This window comes from Bombus terrestris, chromosome 5 (assembly GCF_910591885.1).
Source record: "Bombus terrestris chromosome 5, iyBomTerr1.2, whole genome shotgun sequence".
NCBI classification, from domain to species: domain Eukaryota; kingdom Metazoa; phylum Arthropoda; class Insecta; order Hymenoptera; family Apidae; genus Bombus; species Bombus terrestris.
The window spans coordinates 3,208,526-3,230,765 of NC_063273.1; the positions used below are offsets into that span (position 1 = coordinate 3,208,526).

At 38.1% G+C, this 22,240-nt stretch overlaps 1 protein-coding gene across 1 annotated transcript in view; it reads left to right on the forward strand.

Annotated features, from left to right (window-relative positions):
* LOC100650923 (follistatin-A) overlaps positions 1–22,240 on the forward strand; it is a 64,462-nt gene that overhangs the window by 15,747 nt on the left and 26,475 nt on the right. The window contains exons 2-4 of the mRNA XM_012308887.3: positions 12,771–12,959; positions 13,351–13,569; positions 14,485–14,721. Coding sequence (XP_012164277.1) covers positions 12,771–12,959; positions 13,351–13,569; positions 14,485–14,721 — 645 coding nt within the window. The remainder of the gene's footprint in view (positions 1–12,770; positions 12,960–13,350; positions 13,570–14,484; positions 14,722–22,240) is intronic.

Sequence of the window (22,240 nt, forward strand, 5' to 3'; positions counted from 1 at the left end):
TTTCGATAACCGTTCTCTGAGGTCGGTAGCAGGGATGCGCCGAAGGCTACCGTTGAAAATCTCCAGTTTTTGATACACGAGAATGGCAGAGTGCATCCGCGAAAGCCAAAGCAACAGAATGTACATACAGGAGAACGGATAGGAAGTTTAATCGGCAGCTTGTATCTCGCATACCGGCGTGCCTGGCACTGCCTAGAGGCTAGAGCCTAGAACCTCGAGTCTAGACCCATAAGTCTTCTCAGATTTTTCCGGCTCGATCGCATTATCCTCCTGTTTACGATAAAACCGTCTGACAAGCACGCCTGTTCAACCGACCGAATCTTCCACTTTGCGAAAATCTTCTTCCTCGTTTCGTGCAATGAGAAACGAGTGGGGCAGATGGATGTTTTTATCCGAATAAAAGTAAATTGGTTTTATTTGTAATGTTGAAATTGCAGGATATACGGTGGCAGATGTCTGATAAGTGTCGTGCAAGTGGCATACGCACGAAGACTAACATTTGAGATCTTTGTACGTCGAATAAACGTTATTTCGCTTATTTCGTAATCGAAGAATATCCTTTCTGTTCAACATTATTTTAAACTAATAACGATATTGCGATTATATAGATCTTTTTTGTTTAAAACAGAAAACGAATTCTTAGCTGTGAACTTTGAGCGTCTGTGCTACCTGCGGATCTTAAGTTTGCTCCACGCCGTCAGCTTTAAGCAACTTAAAGCAACCAGTTCGCAGCGTGATAAATACCAATACGTGATAACGAGCGACTTGACCTTGGCAAACATTTTATATCGAAGATTTCTATTACGTCGTTTGATCTTTCAATGAAAAATGAAATTACTGCGATTTCTACAGTTCTTATGAAAATTGTCGAGAATTTCAGAATAATTCTTGGAAGGTTTGATTCACGATAAATCGTTACACGATTCGTGTTACGTTTTTTTACACGTTTTTTTAAAACGCGCGTATTTTTCAGCTAATAACGGTACACGTCGCGTCAGTGAGCGTGAGAAATTCAATTAGTTCGGTTAAATTTAGGCTCTAAATTCGTCGAAAGCGATCACCTCCTTCGCTCGAGCCTACCAGAAAAGCAACGTAACATTTGAGAAAGAGGTTACAATGTTACCATTAACCTGGTGAACGTCGGTCACCAACAGGCTGAAAGATAAAGTACTCTAAATTTAGAGTTCCTTCGTTACAAACCATTCCCGTTCTTTCAAGCTAACAAATCAATCTGCGTAACATTCGAAAAGGATCTATTTTTAAAAGACACTTACATTCTGTCAATCTTTAAGTTCAGTCATTGGCAAAATACGAGAAGAATGACATTAAATTCTAAATTTCAAAAATAATTTCCTTTTACAGTATCGTTATATCACTTTTCTCACTTTGCGATAGTTCTCAAATATTTTGCAAACATGAGATTGCTTGAGAAAATACGAAATTTTCAAGCTGTTCCTCTATAACCAATAGAAAATGCGACTTATCTTTTCCTTCTTCTACAGTCTTCGTCATACAAGAACAATATGCTTCAAATTCAAATATAAGCAATGATTATGAAGAAATAAATTGCTCCATTTGCCCAATTTCGTTTCAAATTATAAAGTACAATCACACGGAACAACTCCCGTTAGAAATACCGTAAGACAAAGAGAGAGTTCCGAAAATGATCCGAAAATTTTCCAAACCCAACCATATCGCAAAACCAAAACGTTTCGTCGAAAGGAAAACGCGACGAGGAAAATAGGAACGACGTAAGAGACAATCGCGAACACGGTTGCCCGAACGGCGTGAAAAAATCCTACGCCCGCGGGGGTGTGTCTCCTCCTCGTGAGGCTGCATCAAAGCCACTCGCAGTTTCAGTAGGCGACGGGCAAAAGAACGGCGGCATTCGACGAATCTCGTGGCGAAAGGTGTCTCAAAGTCAGCGTTGACCCGGCAAACGCGAGTCACAGCGCGACGCGACGCTGACGGATTGCTACGAATAATGTTCTGCGAGGTGCCAAAGTCGGTTCTCGGTTAGGTCCGAGTGTATGTGGCGGTTGAGTTGTCGGGTCGGTGACGTAAGCGGTAGAGAGAAGCGGAAGGACTCGAGAGTGAGAAGACTTGGCTCAAAGTTCCGTTCATCTGGGCCAAGCTCGCAAATAACGAACTGTAGAACCGGAGGCGAAGCACACACCGGTGAGCGCGTTACGGGTTACGGTGCGCTTGGTGGCTCTCAGCGAACTGCTAAAGGGAGGTGGGGGGCGAACAAGCGAGCGAGCCACCAAACGGAGGGAATGGCAAAGCGACGTAGTGTGCATTACGCGAAGGGAAGGACGACGACGACGACGACGACGACGCAACGCGGGGAAATCAACCAGAGGGGAAGGTAGACCAGCGAAGAGAAACAGGGAGAGAGAAAGGCCAGGGAGGAAGAAGAAGGGCGTAACTGGGCCAAACAGTGGCTGTGTCGCGCGGTCTAGACACCGCCGCGCCGCGGCGGTTGCAGAGAATTAATGCTCTCAGTTCGCCCAGACTTTCCTTTTCGCTCCGTAACAAGCAGGCGGTTCCGCCATCGGCGGATCGTAATCCGTGATGTCTGACGGCCCCAAAGGATTACTAATTATAATGGCTTCGCGGCACTTTTGTCGCGGAACCGGGTCGCAACACACACACAAACTACTGAAGCTATTCTCAGACGAACCAGGGTGTTTCTTGTTTGCACGTTTCGATATTACTTGCCCGGCAAGTAACTTCCGTTTCGCGTAAGAGTAAGCGAGCTTTTTGAGATCGTAGGCGAGTGGATTAGGAATAGTTTGGCTTTTATATTTCAGGCTTGCTTTTATTTTAGCAAATAGAAAAGATACGTAATGTCCTACGAAGATTTTTCCTATGAAATTATAGTAGTAATTGTTTCGCGTCTTGTCCAAATTGAGATACTTTTTAATCTTAAACAAATGCAACTAGATAGGAGAAACGCGGCAACGGGGTGATTAGGAACTAATGTATTAATAGAAAAATTGTTTGAAAAATTGATTTTAAATTCTGCAGGGTAGGATCGAGAAGGGTTAAGAAGGATTAATTTCATGACTGATTTCGAATTCAATTTTAGTTTTGAGATGGAAATTGATTTTTAGTTAGGGAGGGGATTAAGGGGGATCTATTCTACCGTCTCTCTGTAGAAAGTATACACGAGCAGGCAATGAAATATTGGCGCTAGTAGATCCGAAAGGAGATGGCGATGCTAGATACTGCAATGAATGATGATTTAGAAGGATTGAGATAGCTTTAACGTTCAACCGTTCTAATAATGAATTATTAGCTTGTGTAGGAATCGATATAGGTAGTGGAAGCTCCTCAGATATTTGTTTTTTTATTCTAAAGTAGATTTAATTACTAGAGCAATTTTTAAACTATGATCAATGAAATTATAATTTGTAAATAATTTCTCTAAAGAGGAATGTCGTTTATTTTCTAAGCTAAAACATCGTTGTATGTAACAGTAATATAAAACATCGTTGATTTAAGATGTTGACGATAAATTTGAACAAAAATATATAAAATTTAGACGAATCTTTATTTTTTGAATCAAAATCTTTGACAAAATTATTATGATCTTGGAAGAGTGCCTTTGCAAGGGATGTTAAAAATTTGATTTTCGTTTACAATATAGTACACGAAGATGGCAAATGTTTTCCAACACTACTATACATATTAAAGCCATTTGCATGGGCATTAGTCGATAGATCAGGAATATGTGGTTCGTGTGGTCATGATCGTATCGAATATTATGTAAGTCAGGTATACGTGAGTAATAAAGTTCACCAGGTAATAAGAACCATCGCCAGTAATTTCTGTCGCGAAAAATAGTATGCAATGATATTGTGATACAACATCGATTTGCGGTAACCACAAACGCGATCACTGAATCTTTTTTTTCATATATCACGCAAACATCACATTTTTCATTAGCTATCTCCATGCATAAAGATATGAATAATTACTCGAATTATTATTTTTTACTTTAATATCCCTATAATTCTTATAGAATTAATCAAACCCTTATTTCTTGGTTATTTAACAAAAATATCAAAATTTCACAGAACATAAACAATGAAGTACCGGTATCTTAATTCATGTAGATATTACTGAGACAAAGAGAAACGGAATCCCAGAGCTTAGCTATTAATACAAATTAAAAGATTATTTAACTTCCTAGTGGGACTCTAAATAATTAAAATGCTAAATACTATGCTCCCCCGTTCGTTTGCGTAGAAATCTAGTTACTGTGAAGCTGAACAACTAAAATTAAATGCTACGATACTCGTACGTTTCCACGCTTATCTTCCATAACCATCTTTATTATCATTTTATTATTCCACGTTATTTTATCGCGTATTCTTAACGTCGGAATGATTTCACAGCGTGCTTCGAGTCTCGTGATAAAAATCTCTCTCTCGAGAAAGAGAGACGGCAGGAGAAAAGAAAGGTAAAAGAAAGAAAAGAAAAAGAAGACAGAATCGAGAAGCAGTGTGTTCCGATGAAGGCCGTGTGGATCGAGCAAAGGCATCTCGGTCGTTCTTTGACCGAAATAAAAATAGGCGCTGCTTGATTTTCGTCTGTGTGAAAGAAGGCATTTCGCGCGGCGTTAAGGGAGGTCAGTGGCAAAAGGCGAGCCCACGAACGGGGGTGGGTCTCGTCTGAGAATCTTCTCAGACCGCTTGGCCTTTGATCTCAATCCCTCAACCGGTGACCCGCTCGTTTCTAATTAATTTTTCGATCGTCATAGGGCTGTGTGCACTTTCCCTTCTTCCCTTTTAATTTTTCTCTGTCTCCTCAGTGGTGAAAAAAAGGGTAGTTAGAAAAATTAATCATATATGAAAAATAGAAAAATTTTTGGGAAATACAGTAATTTGCTACCTAATTATTGCAATTTTTAATGACGCTTTACACAAAAATAAATTTTCATATTTAGAAGTAAATATTGTATTTCAAGATTAGTTTAGAAAACATTCGTTTTTTCTTTTATATAAAAATAAAGTAATTCTTGAGAAATTTAAATACTTGATATGCTTAATTTTTACAATTTCTAGGAATTCAGTATACAAAAGTAAATATCTTATATTGGAAAACAATCTTTTTCTGATATTACGATTCTTTCCATAAAGTAGGATATATACTGCTCGAAGTTCAATTAATTATTTTCTGTTTGATGTTATTATCTAACTTGTCAAGTTCGCGTGAAATTTCTATTTTCGATAAGGTCCGCGTGAATATTCTTCGCTAGAATAAACTTCAACATTTTTCTTAATAATTTTGAGGACACGACTATTCGTTGCACGCTTGATTATAAAACTATTTTTATTCCCAGGCGTAACACGAACCATTCGAACGAAAACTGTGCTGGGTTCGAAAGGTTCTGCAGCTATTTTAGCTAGCAACAGGGCGTCATGCTTCTATCAGCTCATTCTTGCTACGGTTCACGAGATTTAGTTAGACAGTATTAGTCTTTACCTTTCTGTCTTGCAAATTGTAGAAAAAAAATGTTCGTCTGTGTTTGGAAAACATGCGCGTTTAACTCAGCAACGTATTTTTGACTTTCAATGAACTTATTTTATGCGTAATAAATCGAGAAATGACTACCAGTGCAATATTTATGCAGTATTTTACACAGCTATTTTCAAGCATATCTTTCAATGTTTTGGATTAACTAAAAAAAGAAATTATGCAAACGATGAATAAGATTACCGAGACGTACATTCTATTTCTACGTCGAATTCGCGGTGCTGTGCTAAATGTAATTTTCTTTTATGATTTATCATTCTTTTATTGAAACGAATTTTTCGATTATGTGGAATCAAATTTGACAAAAAAAAATCTATTGAAATTTAGACGCACCACCGAAATAATTTATTTCTTGTAATTGTAAATTATGTTAATATTAATAATCGTTCTCCCATTCATGTTTTTTACGCATTTATAGCTCGAACGTTGATGATTTTCTTCGTAAGTTTAAGCGTTCAAATGATATGAAAGAAGACATGTGGAGAGTGGACAGAATTTAATACACTCGGTAGTTTCATACAATTAAACATCGTAATTTAACTCCAATGCGTGGTTTAAGGCTCAAGAATCTCGAATTTCGCGGTGCGATAAAAAAGGTATAAGCGAAAGTCGCCCGCCAGAAAACTTAATATCAAATCACTTGAGTCACCGTGTTGTTTAGGTACTTTACGAGCAATGCAGGTTACACTATGGTGACCGTGCAGCGAATAATGTGACATTTCATGTGCACAACTTACGAGCTTTCACAACGTTATCATTGTTATCGTGTCTCTTCTCTATTTAAGTGGCAAATTAAGATTGCTCCGATAACACTGGCATTTTAGCAAATTTTTTAAAAGACTAAATCATACTTCAATTTCTTAATCAACCCAATACTCGAAATTCCGATAATCGAAAAGTCATCAAGGAATTCTATAAGATCTCCAAATTTCTTATTACAATAGAAATTCAAATGGGATTTTAGAACTCATTCTTCAAAAATTGCTTGAAATTTCTTAATTATCCTATTGTTAGTTGCTGTAACAAGTCTACCAAATTATCTATCTATATATCAAAAGGTAACGATAAAGATAAATTAACAAATGACCGAAGAAATAGCAGGAAAGACCAAGCTTTTGTAAAGCAGTACTTTGTAAAATTACGAAGACGGTTTATGGAACGGGTTGATCAGCGTAAAATGTTGGAAAATATTCTTCTGCAATTGCATCGAAGTAGCATCTAATCCTATAGTTCCGGGTGCTTATACGTCTACTAGAAATGAATAAGCGGTTGCTAAATTTACTGCTGATGATCAGTGGTATCGCGTTATAATGGAAAAAGTTTCTGCTACGAATGCCAGTGCGTTTTATGTTGACTATAGTAATGGAGAAACAATTAACGTCACAAGAATTGATTTACGTCAGAAATCTGCTAATCATTAGATTGCGAATCTTTATACATTTGTGGAAAATTTAAATGTACGAAGATACATTCTACGCACGATTCTGTGCATGTGCACAGAATGCATCTTCGCACATACTAAGTAAAGTAATCGTGGTACAATAATTTTGTATTTAAAGAATGAATTAATTCAAACTCGCTTAGTAAAATCTCGTTGTACGATCTCAAATGATCCGAGACACGATTTCCTATCATTTGATTCTACTAGGACTAATTTCCAATAGATAATAAATAAATAATTCAAAGGCAAAGTGAATAATAAATGGTAAGTTTATCCAAAAACGACTGAATTAATTTCTGTTGCGTTCCATCCCCTAAAATATGCTTATAAAATTACGAATTTGCATAAACATTTGCAATCTACTAATACAACTGTTAGAAAACATCGCACCGTGTTTATGTCGTTTTAAAAACGTTAACAATAACGAAAACTTGCGAGTATTCGACTGTTCCGAATTCCGAGACCCGCGTACGATTTATCCTAATCGCGGATTAACGGAAGTTCCTTTCGGCGGACGTAAGAATCGATCCCGCTGTGCGACTTGTCTTCGTCGACGAGACAAGCAACGTCCTTTCCGCGCGGTTAACCCGAAGGACGAGCGATCAGGGAGAAGGGCGTCTGACATGTGGCAAACGATCGCCAACGATTGACTCTACCAAAAACCGAATAAACTTCGCTTAGTCGTCGTCCATCGCAGTCGCTTCGTTTTTTCGTCCCTCTCGGAAGAAATAATCGACGAGTAGTCTGTGCTACGAAGGAATAGAGAAACAAATCTGCAGTATGACCCCGTCAACAGAGGTACAAGCGTAGCGATGAAGATTCTCCGAGTTGAAATAAGATAAAAGGCAAGGATAACGAAATTAGATCGAAAGCTACATTTTCGAGAAAAATGCATTGGAAGATTGATAGGATATGCGTGTAGAAGATACGAATTTCATTACAGACTGCTATTCTAAGTGTTTTTGTATCAAATTGGTAAATAAGAAGTGGTTTTTACAAATAGATAAATGTTCCACTCGATTGAAATAATTTTCTTCGTAAATGAAATTTTCGACACAATTTTTCTTGATTCTCGTCTCATGCTGAATCATGGAATCTCTGTCATTCCAGTCGTACCATAAATTACGATTCGTGCTATATTTCTATCGAGTCAGAATGAAACTAGTACAAAGAAAAGCAACAGAACGGGGAAAGTAGAAAAATGAAGCAACGATGAAAGGAGAAAAGGCGAAGGATCCGAGGATTCGGGACAAAAAGGTACGGGAGTAGTCAGAGCAATTCGTTGCCAGACGCTGGCCAAGCTTGCGAAAAGACGGGGAACCGGCTGTTTCCAATTGCATTATCGTGCGGTGATTAATTGGTGCCCGAGGAGTTCCATTGTCTCTGAGCGACGTCTCGGTTCTGGTTCCCGTGGTGTATCTCAGCCTTTTTATGCCGCCACGCAAAACCACGCCGTGTACGAGCTCTCTCTTTCTCCACCCCTTTCGCCGCCTCTTTGCGGCTTTTGGCCAGCGGAACGCCACGTGCGTGTCGGATGTTGTATTTTTTAATTTTGCTTCCGCGACGTAGGCAGTGTCAATCGGTTCACGATGAAGATTTAAGGATCGCGTAGAACTTTTTAGGCGCAGTAGCTCACCAAAGTACTCGAATACTTTTAGAAATCTTTTATCAGCACATTATGTTACGTCACCAATATGATTACGATAATCGTCTATTTTAAAATATTTCGTGTAATACACGTTATGACGTATTCATAAAGAGAGTCTACAAATGATCGAATACATTCGCGAGAAACTGTGTGTACATCAAGCAGAAGATTAAAAATTTTAATTTCAAACGCACAGGTCCTGCGTCGACAATATTTCCTTTCCATAGCGATGAAAGAAAATGTTGGCGTACGCAATCAGGCGCTACTGTGCATCGCAACAAAACCTGATTGCAGCTAATAAATATCAAACTGCGTATATACATGCGTAATGAACGGACATGCATAAATTGCAAGTTGAAATAAGATGTCTTTTGCATTGCTTCACTATCATTGTGGAACATCATCTTCGAATGAAAATGTAAAACGTTTACGAATCTTTTATTCGCGATGAAGTCGACGTGTATTTATCTCGAATCGGTGGCGCATTTATCGCAACGATGAATCAGTTTCAAATTATTTTATTTAACATTTACCCGCGATCGTAACTGACGTTATTAACTAATCCACTTGGACGTCCCGTTTATAACTGTTCAATGACGTTTATTGTTACAACCTCTTACGACCATAATCGCTTTATAAACGCATTTTAAACACACGCCTTTGTTACCGACGTCTGAGTTGCTGTTTAACTCCAGTCAAAGAAAACGCGACCAAAGAGAGCAGAACAGATCCCATTACCGATCTGTTGATCCACAACCGTGCACTGCTTAAAACACAATTGTGATTCCACCAGCCGTGCATACTTTATATCTGTTAAAGCATCCTTTATTAGCATGATTCATTTCGTATTCTGTTGTTATGTTTCCTTACGACTTCGACGAGCTGAATGGTTAACGGCGAAGGGTACAAAGTTAGGGTAATCGATATATTCCTTGAATACGTAAGTCTCACGATGCAATCATATTCTTTCCAGCGATCGCTTCGGTATGCAAATTTTAATCGTACGTCACAATTGTACCGGATTACGTATCTCTGGATCGTGCCTCACAATACATGTTAATTTGGTAATTTAAGTTTATGGGAGGGTAAGGTAACGGTTGTCTGAAGTATACAAGAAACTATACTTGTTCCTTTCGAGAAATACTATTATGTAAGAAAATTGAGAGAATAGCATTTGTTAAAATTATAAAGTATAACATACCCTCAAAAATTACAATTTCCCTACTTTCATTCTAAAATTCAAGTTTTTATATTCGAATTTATCTTTTAAAAATTATCTCGATCGATATTATAGAGAAATTCGATAAAAATTAATTATATCGTCTTTTAATTGCTCTTGTAAGCAATTTCATCGTGGCTCCAAAGTATGCGCTTGAAATATCCATTGATAACACTTTTTAAGAGCAAGAAAACGGAAAAGCTGTCGAGGCGTGCTTTGAATGCAACGCATGCGAGGACTATTTAAATACACACAATCGAAAGTGGAAGTAATTAGTACGTTGGGTTGGGAGGTTCATTGTGGCATAGACGTTAGCATAGCCGCTAACTCTTCGTCTTCGAGGAATTTTACCCTAAGTCGATGGAGAGTTCGGTAAACAATGTCGACTATTCCTAACTTGTAGCCAGGAATTGGACGAGTCTCGTGTGTGCTGATCATACAAGCTAAAGTACTTGCATACGGAGTTCACGCTGGACGTTTCCTTTATGAGTTCGTAGTGTAGAAAAATACTTAACTTTCCCGCTTCTCAGGACCTGCGACTACAGACTGCAGTTTGTCTGTCTACCACGTCAATGATATTTTAATAATTTTTTAAACACTAGAGCTATTAGAATGTTTGAAATGACTAAATTGATGGTTTTTCACAGAACTTGTATTATCCGTAAGCTTACTGTACTTTTCTAACATTATTAGATAAATTTAATCATCTGTATAAAGTGATATAATAATAATTAGCAGCATATAGTAGAAAGAAAGAAACGATTAAATGAACGATCTAGATACATCTTATCAGCAGGTTAATTAAGATTTGAAATGCAAAACTATGCGAATCATAAAAACTTTATAAATATTCATTTACCCAATAAATATTCATTTACTGAATGAATATTTATTACATATGTTTCTCACAGTTTAGGTAATCTGTCTTGTACCTATTACAAATAACAAATAAAACAGTTATTTTCCACTAAGAATTTAATAATCTTTAACAAAAATTAGTATACCTACTACGTATGCTATCAAGATTTTATAAACACCACCGTTGAAAAGCTTGGTATAGCTTATTTGTTAAGGAAATCCGAATCTTCTTAATGAAACAAGTACGAATGAATGTTTGAACTTTTGCAGTAAAAAGACTAAAGTACAGTTACTTTCTTACATTATTCTTGAAATATCTTTATTCTCATGTTTAATCTCAATTTAATACGTTAAATTTGATATTATAAACAGTAAATTATCTAATCAAGAGATGAAATACTATGACCCTTAAAGTGTATTAAAATGATTTCCAATGAGAGAAAAATATTTCCTAAATATTTATATTATTTATATTAATGTACTATACTATACTACCACTTCAATCAATTTTTTCTTCACACTATCTAGCTGTAATATAACGATGGTTAAGCATGAAGCAAGTTTACATATAATAATCAAATTAACGCTGCATAAACAATGTAGAACCTGTGCAAATACTTACTTAGATAAATAAATGAGCATAAAAAATCGACAAGTCGTTAATGACAAAAGATATCGGCCTTCGTTATTTTGTCTCTTCTTTCCCTTTGTAAACTTTACGTATGAAAAATGAGACCAAACTTTCTAGCGCATACTGTAATTCTTTGCAAGTTACATTACACATCTGCACATTCCCTACACCGCTATGTAATTTCCAATCGCACCTATTTATATTCGCATTCTTGTCCCACATTTAATTCACCACGACTTGCAGTCACCTTTCCCAGTTCATCTGGGAAATATATTGCCCGTCATTTTTCCCAGAAAATCAACGACTCATCGTTCTTGTTCCTTCATTCTTCATATCACCGCTGGCTGTCGGTGGTACACGTTCGTACGTGTACTCTTGTTGCGGACAACGTGTTTCTTTCGCAACTTTATGACACGTCCGTCGGGCTTTCTAACGAATGTCCGTCGATTTCGCGCCGAGCCTTGTTCCACTTTTTTAAAGTCGCGCGTCGCGCCCGCCGTACACGGTGTCAATTAAAACTCCTCGAAGGAATTTTCCCCGCGAACGCGTCTCATTAATACAACGTTCCGGGAATACTAACGCAAGCCGGCTGTCTTTCATTAAGAAACCGACTAAACCCGCGAGCCCCGCATTGCGCACCCAGCATAGCTATGGCCGTGATTAGGCGCGCCATGAAACAGGAAAAAAATCCTGTCGACGATTCCCGTCGAGACTCTCGAAGCTTCGTTGTTTCGTCATATCTTGTCTGGAATTCCTACAGTTGCATTCTGCCAGAGTTATTTTTGTTCCTCTCGTTTATCTCGAAAGCGTAACTGTTAGCGCGTTCGGTCGATTACAGAACATTATTTGATGTTTTTAAGGATTTTATGATTCTTCAATTCTTATGTTTAACGATCATATGGAAAAAGCAAGGTGATGATAATTTTTGTTGATTTTTTATTTTTCTACCACTTGGTGATCGAAGAGAACGAAGCGCTTTGATGTAATATAGATTATAGATAGGAAGAGGAATTTCTTTTCCGAAGATGGATGATAAATTTACGAAGATTTGCAAAAAAATTAGTCGCGTAATTAATCTCATGAAAATGTTTTTTACGATGCACGTAATACGTAAGAATCTATAAAATATCTAAAGTGAAATACTCGTTATAACAGTTAGTAGGTGGAACAAGTTCCCATTTATGTTGCATTTCTTTAATTGTGCTCGTAGAAATATGAATTTGCATAAACATCTGCAGTCTATATTTTTAAAATAGCGAATCGTATAGAAAGAAAATTGTAGCAATGCGTGACTGATCGATGGCGTATTAAACATTAAAATTGCTCCACCGTGATTCATGTTTCCCTTCGTAATTCATCAATAATTAGTTTCTCGTTGACTTTGTCTCATTATTCAAGCAATAATTCTTGTCTCTTTGATATGTTATAGGCGGCATATGCTGGTCTTCCATCAGTAACGGTCGTTGCAAGGAATTGTTGTCACAAGGAGTGACGAAGGAAGATTGTTGCGCGTCGAACGCAGCGGCAGCGACCGCATACTCCGAGGAAGACCTCGATAGTGGAAGTCTCTTTTTCTGGAAGGTACTTGGAGGAGGTGTTCAGTGTCGTCCTTGCAGAGGTAAATGAATATTTTATTTCGACTTTATCTCATATTTTCTAACAAGCGAAAAATTCTCGTCAAAGTTGCAAATAGAAAGAATCTAAAGCTTTATGATTATTATTACATGGAACCTGTTATGATAGTACGTATTTATTTATCAGGGCGTGATTTCATTCTAAAAAATATGATGTGTACATAACTTCTTAACAATTGGGTACTTTTTCTAAATATTAATCCTTAGAAATCTTCTATTAATATGTCAATGCGATATGTTAGTGTTTTATAAATCTTAATCTTCATATAATTTTTATAAATAACTTAGTATACATTCATTGGTAATTAAAGAGTTCATTCTTCATGTTGTTTCATGAAAACACCAATTCAACGTATCAACTATGTTTTTTAATAGAAAGCTGCACGGAAGTAAGGTGCGAGGAAGGGAAGAAGTGCGTGGTGCGTAGAGGAAGACCAAGGTGCGTGTGCAGCCCTGAGTGCAAGGCACCAAGAGGAGGAGGTCCAGTTTGTGGGACAGACGGCAAGAGCTACAAAAATTTGTGCAGACTGAAGAAACGCGCTTGCAAGAAGGGAAGCCACGAACTAGCGGTTGCCTATAACGGCCACTGCCAAAGTGAGTATGTATGAAAGAGATGGAATCATTATCACCACCGCTTCGTAATTGAATAGCCACCGAAAAGACCATTCAGGAGAGATTCTGTGAAAATTTAGGAAACTATCGAGTAGATCTATGTAATTTAGTTTAATTTAATTGTAACTAATAATTAAATATAAAGATTATGAAATCTATCTATTTTTGATTCAGAGATTACATGTATACATAAATGAAATGAAATAGCTCCTTGATATCATTTAAAAATTGCTAATTTGTTCATCTATAATACTATAACATGTTTCAATAATTATATATAATTATTTGGGATTCTCGAAGCTATTCGATTACTTCAAAACATTTCTCTAAAAGCAGTTACTAAGGAAACTAACATATTTTCTTCGTTCATACTTTTTAACTTTACAAACATAACTTAATAACCATAAATGATTAAAAAAATATCGTCGATTATTTCTGACCACTTCGGTAATTGACTTTTATAAGTATATAAACATACATATACAAGATCAACAAATTCAATCATACCGCCGAATCGTAAAAATCGTCCCAACCAACCAACATCATTTTCATCATCTTCCACCATATTTTCTGAAGCTAAATCCAATCAATTAACCCCAAATATTTCAATTAAGTCAATTAACAGCACGTCTGTTACTATCCAAATTGTCAAAAACTATTCAATCTTCGACTATTTTTTATATCGGCCCCTAAACTTTCAACTCGCAAAGCTGCAATCGAAAGAAAACTAAATAACCCGGGGTGGTCAGAAATCGCGTGTGCGCGCACGCGTACTAGGTAACCGCGGGAAGTTCGCGCGTGCGCGCTGGTCGGCGCGAAAAACAAACAGGGAAGGCGACGCATCTATCACGGGGTCGGTTTACGACTGTGCGTAATAACGTGTAAAGTGTCGAGCAGGTTCGTGCGCACGAGTCCGGTGCGGCCAAGGCCGGAGCTGCGTGCTGGACCAGAACCTGAGCCCGCACTGCGTGAGGTGCGCCCGCAGGTGCCCCCAGCCGCCCCCGCAACAGCGAGCCGCCGCACGCCCCGTTTGCGGGGCCGACGGAAACACCTACAAGAGTGCCTGCCACCTGCGACTTGCCGCCTGCCGCGCAGGTCGCGCCATTCCCGTCGCCTATAAGGGCCACTGCAAACGTGAGTCTCCTTTTACTTCTTTCTCCTCCTTTCTTTATCTTCGCTTCGTCGCTCAACTCCGCCACCTTCGTCGATCCTCCGACGTTCTTCTTTCTTCTCCCTCTTTTTCCAAGCCTTTCTCTCTTCCTCCTGTCACCTCGTTCTCCCTTCTTTTCTACCTCACACCCCCGTGACTGCGCGGACGCACCGTTGTTTCCGTCGGTTGCACGCGCTCTCTCTTTTCTTCTCGCCCCGTCTCTCTAGCCCCTGTGTTTGCCTTTTCTTCGCCTTCTCTTTTCGCCTCTCTTTACCGTCTCGTCGTGGCCTGCTTTTTAGTCGGTTTTTCAGCACAGCGGTGCGCAACCATCGGGTCCAGGGCAGAGAAGCCTCGCGGGGAAATCGTAAATATCCCACGGGAAACAGCGGCGAGCGTCCGATAGAGAGATCCTCGTAATGGGAAAGGTTCGTCGTAATGACTGCTCTGTTGAGAGGGGAAAGGGAAAGGATATGCTGTTGATCGATCGAATTTTTCATTGATCTTATCAAAATAATCAGTTTTGTCATTTGCGCAACTATGTCATTTTCGCATTGTCGAGAATTTTTTAGTCGACGAGGTTTATTTTATATTGATTGTTGTAGAATGCGTTAATGTTGACTCCTGTTGAGATAGAAATACGACTACACATGTTTATTTATTTCCTACGTAACATTTTACCTCTGATCCTATGGATAGATAGTTAATTAGATTATTAGATTATAATTAGATTATCGATAAGTATCATACGATACTTCCTTTTCAATTTCGTTTTGATAGATTGTTTTGAAATGTATCGCCGAATTCCAATTAAAATGATCATTAATCACAAATTGATCGCAATCTTTTTATGTGTCATGTATTCATCTAAGTTTCTCGTTTATTATTTTGATATAAATCGTAGATTTCTTCTGTTCGTTTTATTACTGCGGTTTTGTATTTTGGATTTTACCTTTGATGAGCGTGAGATTAATGTTAGAGGATAAATTTCTGTGCGAGAGAGCTCGAATACGTTTTGCGCTTTCTTTCGAAGGCACTACCTGTTGCTTCTCATGTAAAAGAGTGATTAAACGCAGGAAAACGGGTGTAAACTGCAGGGTGGCTTTTATATGGCTCGATGCAACTGGTGAATAAGAATTTTTTTAATGCAAACTGAGACCAACGTTGGAATTGAACGGTGATATCACAACGTACTTTTTAAGACTACGTTCTGTTCTGGTTAATGACACGAAAAATGGAGGTATATATTACGGAGATAAACATTTTTAATATACACGATTCTTATATCTCTACACACGAGAAATACACCTGAGACTCTTGCATTTAGTAAAGAGAATATTTATAAAAATATAAAGTACTGTATATAGCGTAATTTACTGTAGGTAATTATCCGATATACAAATATTACTTAAATTGCAATAATTATTTATATCCTCGTATATAGAACATATAGTAAATAAGAGAAAGATCAAACAGGTATTGGACAGATGAAAAGAGGATCAATCGATAATTTCATATCTCTCGGATTATGACTAATCCATAAATTTTAATTGCACCAAACATATAATATTCTCTTATCAACTCTACATAATTTCAAATGCTTATTACGAAGATAAATTCTATATGAAGAATTTACGAAGATATTGAATATATACCTATAACGATAATTATCATGAGATAACTTAAATACTCATTAAGAAATTAATGGATCGTATTTATTTAATAGTAGAAAATGTAATTAATAATTTTGTACGAAAAGAAATAATATTTCTTGAGCTAGAAACGAACGCGGATGTTTTCTCTTTATTACTCGCCGCGGCGGGAGAAAAAGCGGCATGAAATCATGCATGTAAAGGATTCGAGCAAGAAAGGGTGAAGGACGGTGACGAAGGAAAGGAACAAAACAGGCGGAGAGGGAAAAGTTCAGTTCATTGGTGAGCAGGCGAGTAGCCAGACCGCCGCTGCTTTGCATCGGAATGTATCTTATTGTTGTCTGGTTTGCACAGTGCCGAACTCTTCTGACAGGTGCCATAAAGTCACCGAGCGAAGTTATGTCCAAACAAGACTTTGCAGGGAATAATAAAATCCTGTGTCTGTGCAAGCGTTTACGAGTGAATCGCCTTTCGACCTCCTTTTTCTACCTAAACTGCCTCTTACCAACATTCTGTATTTTTCCTCTTAATTCAATAAGATGCAAATGATGGAAACCTTATTAAAATATTACATGGATAATAAAATTCTGTCGATTTCTATATCATCTATCAATGCCATTGCTTTCTTAAACACATTACGACGAACTTAGATAGAAACTAATTTTGCACAGTTAATTATTATAAACGTTGTATTTCAACGATACGTAAAAAACGGTGATTTGTTATTTATTTTATGGCAACAGAGATTCTATTCTATTATTAGTGATATTATCGACAAGTAGTAAGATTATCTATTGATGATTCCATAGTCTCTAACGACTAATAACAATTCTTTCTAACAGGGTCAGATCAGTTTAGGAGGCTCTTCTTAATATGTTTGCGGTGTCGTTCAATATTTGAGACCAATACCGATCCCTGATGTCTACGTGTATATTTTCTTTTAGACTCGCAATTCATTTTAGTCGTAGCAAATTATTCTCATTTCTTATGTCATTATGATTATTCAAGTACTCTTTCTTCCCTCTTCATTGCTCTCTATAGTTTTATAAGGCTCCGTTCTAAGAACGAAGAGTGAGATATTCCTTCTCGGAAGATAAATTCCATTTTATTGTTCCCTTTTCTCGGCGTTCTTTCCTGCTCGTTCCTAGTCGCTTGATCTTTCAACCGTTACATTATCCTTCTTCCAGGGATAACAGATCCTGACCGTGTACGTATTCTGCGAATCGCTTTGTACTTCGTCCGAGCTCGCTTTCATTGTCTTTACCCCTACTACGTGCTTTTAGGTGCATTTTCTCTCCCCAGTAATTGATTTTGTTATTGTTAGTCTCAGCAATGATCGATTCAGAAAGAATGGTACGTTTAATCGTGTTCTGCGACGATAAGATACCTTTATTAGACCTTTATCAGACACAAAAATGACGCGACTTGAAAGTTTAAGCATTAGTCATTGGAGAAAAATGTTGCCTCGTGTGCCTTTTGGTCTGAAATTTGGTGCTTTCATGCAGTTTGTTCAAAAGTGTGCTAATCGGTCCGAGCATTGTGCAAATATAGACAGCTCTCACATTTTAACGGAGTCAAAGATCTTTTTTAACAGACCAGCGTCTTTGTACGGATGCACTGCATACATTCTCTTTATCATCGGCAATTATCGACCGCCCCAACGTAATGTTCGATAACCGGTCCATAACACGAGCGTGTATTCGATTAACATTAATATTAGCCATTAAGGCGATCGGTGCTCACAGAAGGTAATAATTTGAAAGTACAAAGAACGAAAATTATTCGTTTCAAATAATTCTATAAATTCTTTATTTTACATATCTTTGGGCATTTAAATATTTCCCTTTATTCAGTATGCTTGCGTAAATTTGGAATTTTTTTCAAAATGCACGGATACTGGTTTGAGGTAATTTGCATAAATCTACAAATCAAAAAATTCACAAGAATCTATTAATTAGTCGATGAAATGTCATAACATGTCATCATAACTTGGAAGATAAAACGTTTAGCGAATGATGTATCTAGTAAATGATATATAATATACGTAATTTCTACTAAATATCTTGTAATTTCTGTATATATTCTCTTTGTCTCAAACTTTACCAATACAATCATAATAGTTAAATCTTACTACACTGCTAATGACATGAACTTTTGATGAATTCTTTTCCCGTATATCGCATATGATAGGTTCGCGAAATATAAGTGTTCGAATACTTTCGTGAGCCACTGTATGCGGCGCTCGCGAGTTTTTCGTGGCGTGAAACACTCGTACACGAGCGTGTGTCGCAGAAGGCACAATTTTTCGCCGGTGCCTCTCAACTCGAATGTCCAGCATTGCATGGATTCAAGAAGAAAAGGAGAGAAAGAAACGTAGAGGTGAAAAGAAAGAAAAAAAAAAAGGAAACATCGGGAGGCAATCGCAAGATCGTTCCAGGAAGTTCATCGACCGAGACGCGATCTGCCTGGCTGTGAGAGAGAACAAAAAATTATAAAAAGAGGGAATACAGACAGTGCAAGCAAGGAAGAGAGCCAAAGAAGAGGGAAAAGAAGGAATAGAGAGTAGAGAGGGGCAAGAGGGACAAGACGAAGGAGGGGGGAAAGTATCGTTTTCTGCGTATTCCTTCGAAGAAGTCGTAATAAAGCCTGCAACTTCGTACATAAGATCAGCGATTGCGAAAGAGCTTGCCGGACTTTTTTTTAAACATGCCGTCACCATCCCTTCGAGAACCTCACGCGATCTGTTCCGATCGTTTCGCCGACTAATTGTCCAGAATGTCTGCGATCAAATCACAAAGGTTTCTGCAACTTCCACCGGTTTAACGCGATATTAATTAATGGAACTATGTTTGGAGATCGATCTGCTTTCAAAGGAATCGAAGGCTACTCGTGATAATTTCTGCGGATATTTTGGTATTAGGAACGTTATAACTTGCAATATGATTCTGGAAGAAATTGGCAAATAATTTATTGTTTGATTATTAGAGACATTTTGCTTATAATTGACACGATATATACAACAGCCATCGTGATATTTTCTTTTCATTTATGTTTCTTCGTAGGAATATATGAGAAGAAAATAACGTTAAGCGAACTTCAAACGTGCAAAATTAAAATATATTGAAAATAAAAGATAAACGATCAGCGTGCTGTGCGAAACGATTTTCACAAAATCAGGGAAATTTTTCAAACTTTCCATAAGCTTTTTCTCTCTCGGAGTATCTTGCGGGAGAGTCCTTTCTCGAAGCTGATCGCTCTTTCGATTAGCAACGTCGTTTGCCAGCAGCACGCGAGCAATGTGTTACAATAATGTATACACATTGAATCAAAAACTCGTTAAGGGAATCAGCGCGAGAAAGGGAGGAAGGGAAGGGGTTGAGCGCATGTAACGAGTGTATAACTCGAGGCCGTTGCAGGATAATCCGCGGTTTCGTCGTTGATTTACGACGCTTGGAATGCCGAGGACGCGTCAGCGGCGTCTTTCCTGTAATATTATCCCTTTACAGTCGAAGACCGGAATATTCTCGTCAGTATGCTTTTCCAAGCAACACTTGCGTCACCATAAAAAAACTATCGCTCCTTTGGAAAATAATACGAACGATTTTAATACAAATTGATTACGTATTGATTACAACGTTATTATTGGATTCATGATATTATGTATCGAAGAATAGAAAGACTGGAAGATTCATTCGACTATTTATGATGTTAGATCCGAAGTGTATTATCGAACATATTCATTCCTATTAACCATCGTCATTTACACCAGTAAATAGAAATAACTCGCAGATATTTTAGAAAACTAAACTTCCACGATTTATCAGTATCCAATTCTCTCGCTAAAATTCAATCTCCTCGGTCGTGTCTTCTCCCGAAATCGAAATTTATGGAACGAAACTTCTTCGGACTTTCCGTCCGTGGAATTACCGTGTAAATTCATATGAAAGGGACACGGTTCATCGTATCTCGTACGAAGAGCGTTGATCGAATAGAAGAGGCGCAAAAACAGCTCCTTCGAACCGACTTCTTTGCTCGGGTTCGGGCTAATTACGCTCCGGCTTCCGGTGGTTCGCCGGTCGCACGTTAGTCCTTCCGGTGGCGGAAGCGACGCGCCCACAAAACTAGTAGCCACGCGTGCATAGTTTATCGCGATGTAACAGGAACGTAGAAGGAAGCATCGGCAGAAAAAGAAAGAAGAAGAACAAGAAGGAGGAATAAAAAGGAAGAAGAAGAAACGGCAGCGACGGCGGTCGTCGCGCGGAAAAGGGTTGACACGCGTGCACGTGCACGTGAGCGCGCGCGTGGAAGCGCGCGGACGTGTGTAAGGGCGTGTCCTTGTGGCGTCCTTGCCCTCCGGTCGTTCACCGTACGCACGCACGCACGCACGCACGCACGTAAGCACGTACGCACGCACGCACGCACGCATGCATGCAGTCGGAGCGCGCCCACGCAACGTGCGTGCATGTTTGGAAGCCGGGACACGCGGTCTTTTACGTTTACGACACTTACGGTCCCCTTCCACGCTTGCTGCTTCGACTAAAAATAACTGGCGACTCGAGGAATTCGGCGTGCATCGATCAGCGTTCGCCAGCGGCCTACCGAAAATCTAATAGAATTTTATTGCCACGACCTTGACGCCATTCTCTAATCTCTAGCATTTCAGTATAGGGAAAATGGCTGAAATAATCAAGATGTTGGAACGATTTTCAAAGGGGAGATTGATAGTGTTGTTGCTAGTAAAATGGGATATAAAGTAGCGTAGATATAGCTAGATTTGTCACGATGCGTGGGTTTGGTGGTATTATTAATGGCGTTTGAGAATGCGACAAACTCGTAGATAGAGTTTGTAGTTTTCAGAGATGTTTCTTGGGCGATTTATGAAGAATTTTATCTTACATTTGTGAATGAGTATGTGGAAATATATAAAACGCAGATTTTTAGAAACGAGTTAAGTTGTGTGTTGTACATTCTATGAATTTGATGTGTTCCGAGATTGCGCAAGGTTTGCACTAGAATGTTTATAGTAAAAACAAATAGTTAAAGACACAATAAATAATTAAAAGATATGAAACACACATGTTTTCGCATCAGTCATTTTTATAGAGTCGTCATAAATTAGAGACATGTTCGCGGTAAAATTTGAACAATAATATTAGTTCAACTATTAGTATATACACGATGACTCTAATCCCAATTTTTTAAAACGAACGTTTGTAGCAAGGAATATATTGAATATTTTTCATTGAACTTTTTTCGAAAGAACGCATCTAAGCATACTATACATCGAAGGCATACTCGATAAGACTTATTCTTCGAGAAAGAGAGGATTACGTGCCAGGATATTTTTCTATTTTTGAATTTCAGAAAACTCAAGTGGTAGACAAGTTTTTTGCAGAGAGAGAGAGAGAGAGAGAGAGAGAGAAAGAGAGACAGGTATCGAAATCGGGGGCTGATCGTAATGTTTCACGAACGTGAGTAAGCGGAATTACACGAAAAGTTTAATTCGCTATGACGTAACGTGGTTTGTGGGTTTTTTCTAGAAAACGTTATGACTAACATTTTAAATGTGACTAATCTCGCCGTGGGTGGAAAGTGGGAATATGAAAAACAAACGCATTTCGAATTGAAAGTTTCTTATTTTTAAAGCGGTTCAATGTAAATTCTTAGAAGATCGAGAGAATCCTTTGAATCGCGAATGTTTGCATTCAAATACTTTGCGGAATGTAAATCAGTTGCATAACGATTTTAAAGAACTCGCTGGATACTTTTCTGAAATATATTTATTTACGTCTGCGAACGTAATGATACTTTCGATCGTGCGAAACGCTACTCTCAAGCTAGAGACATAAACTTT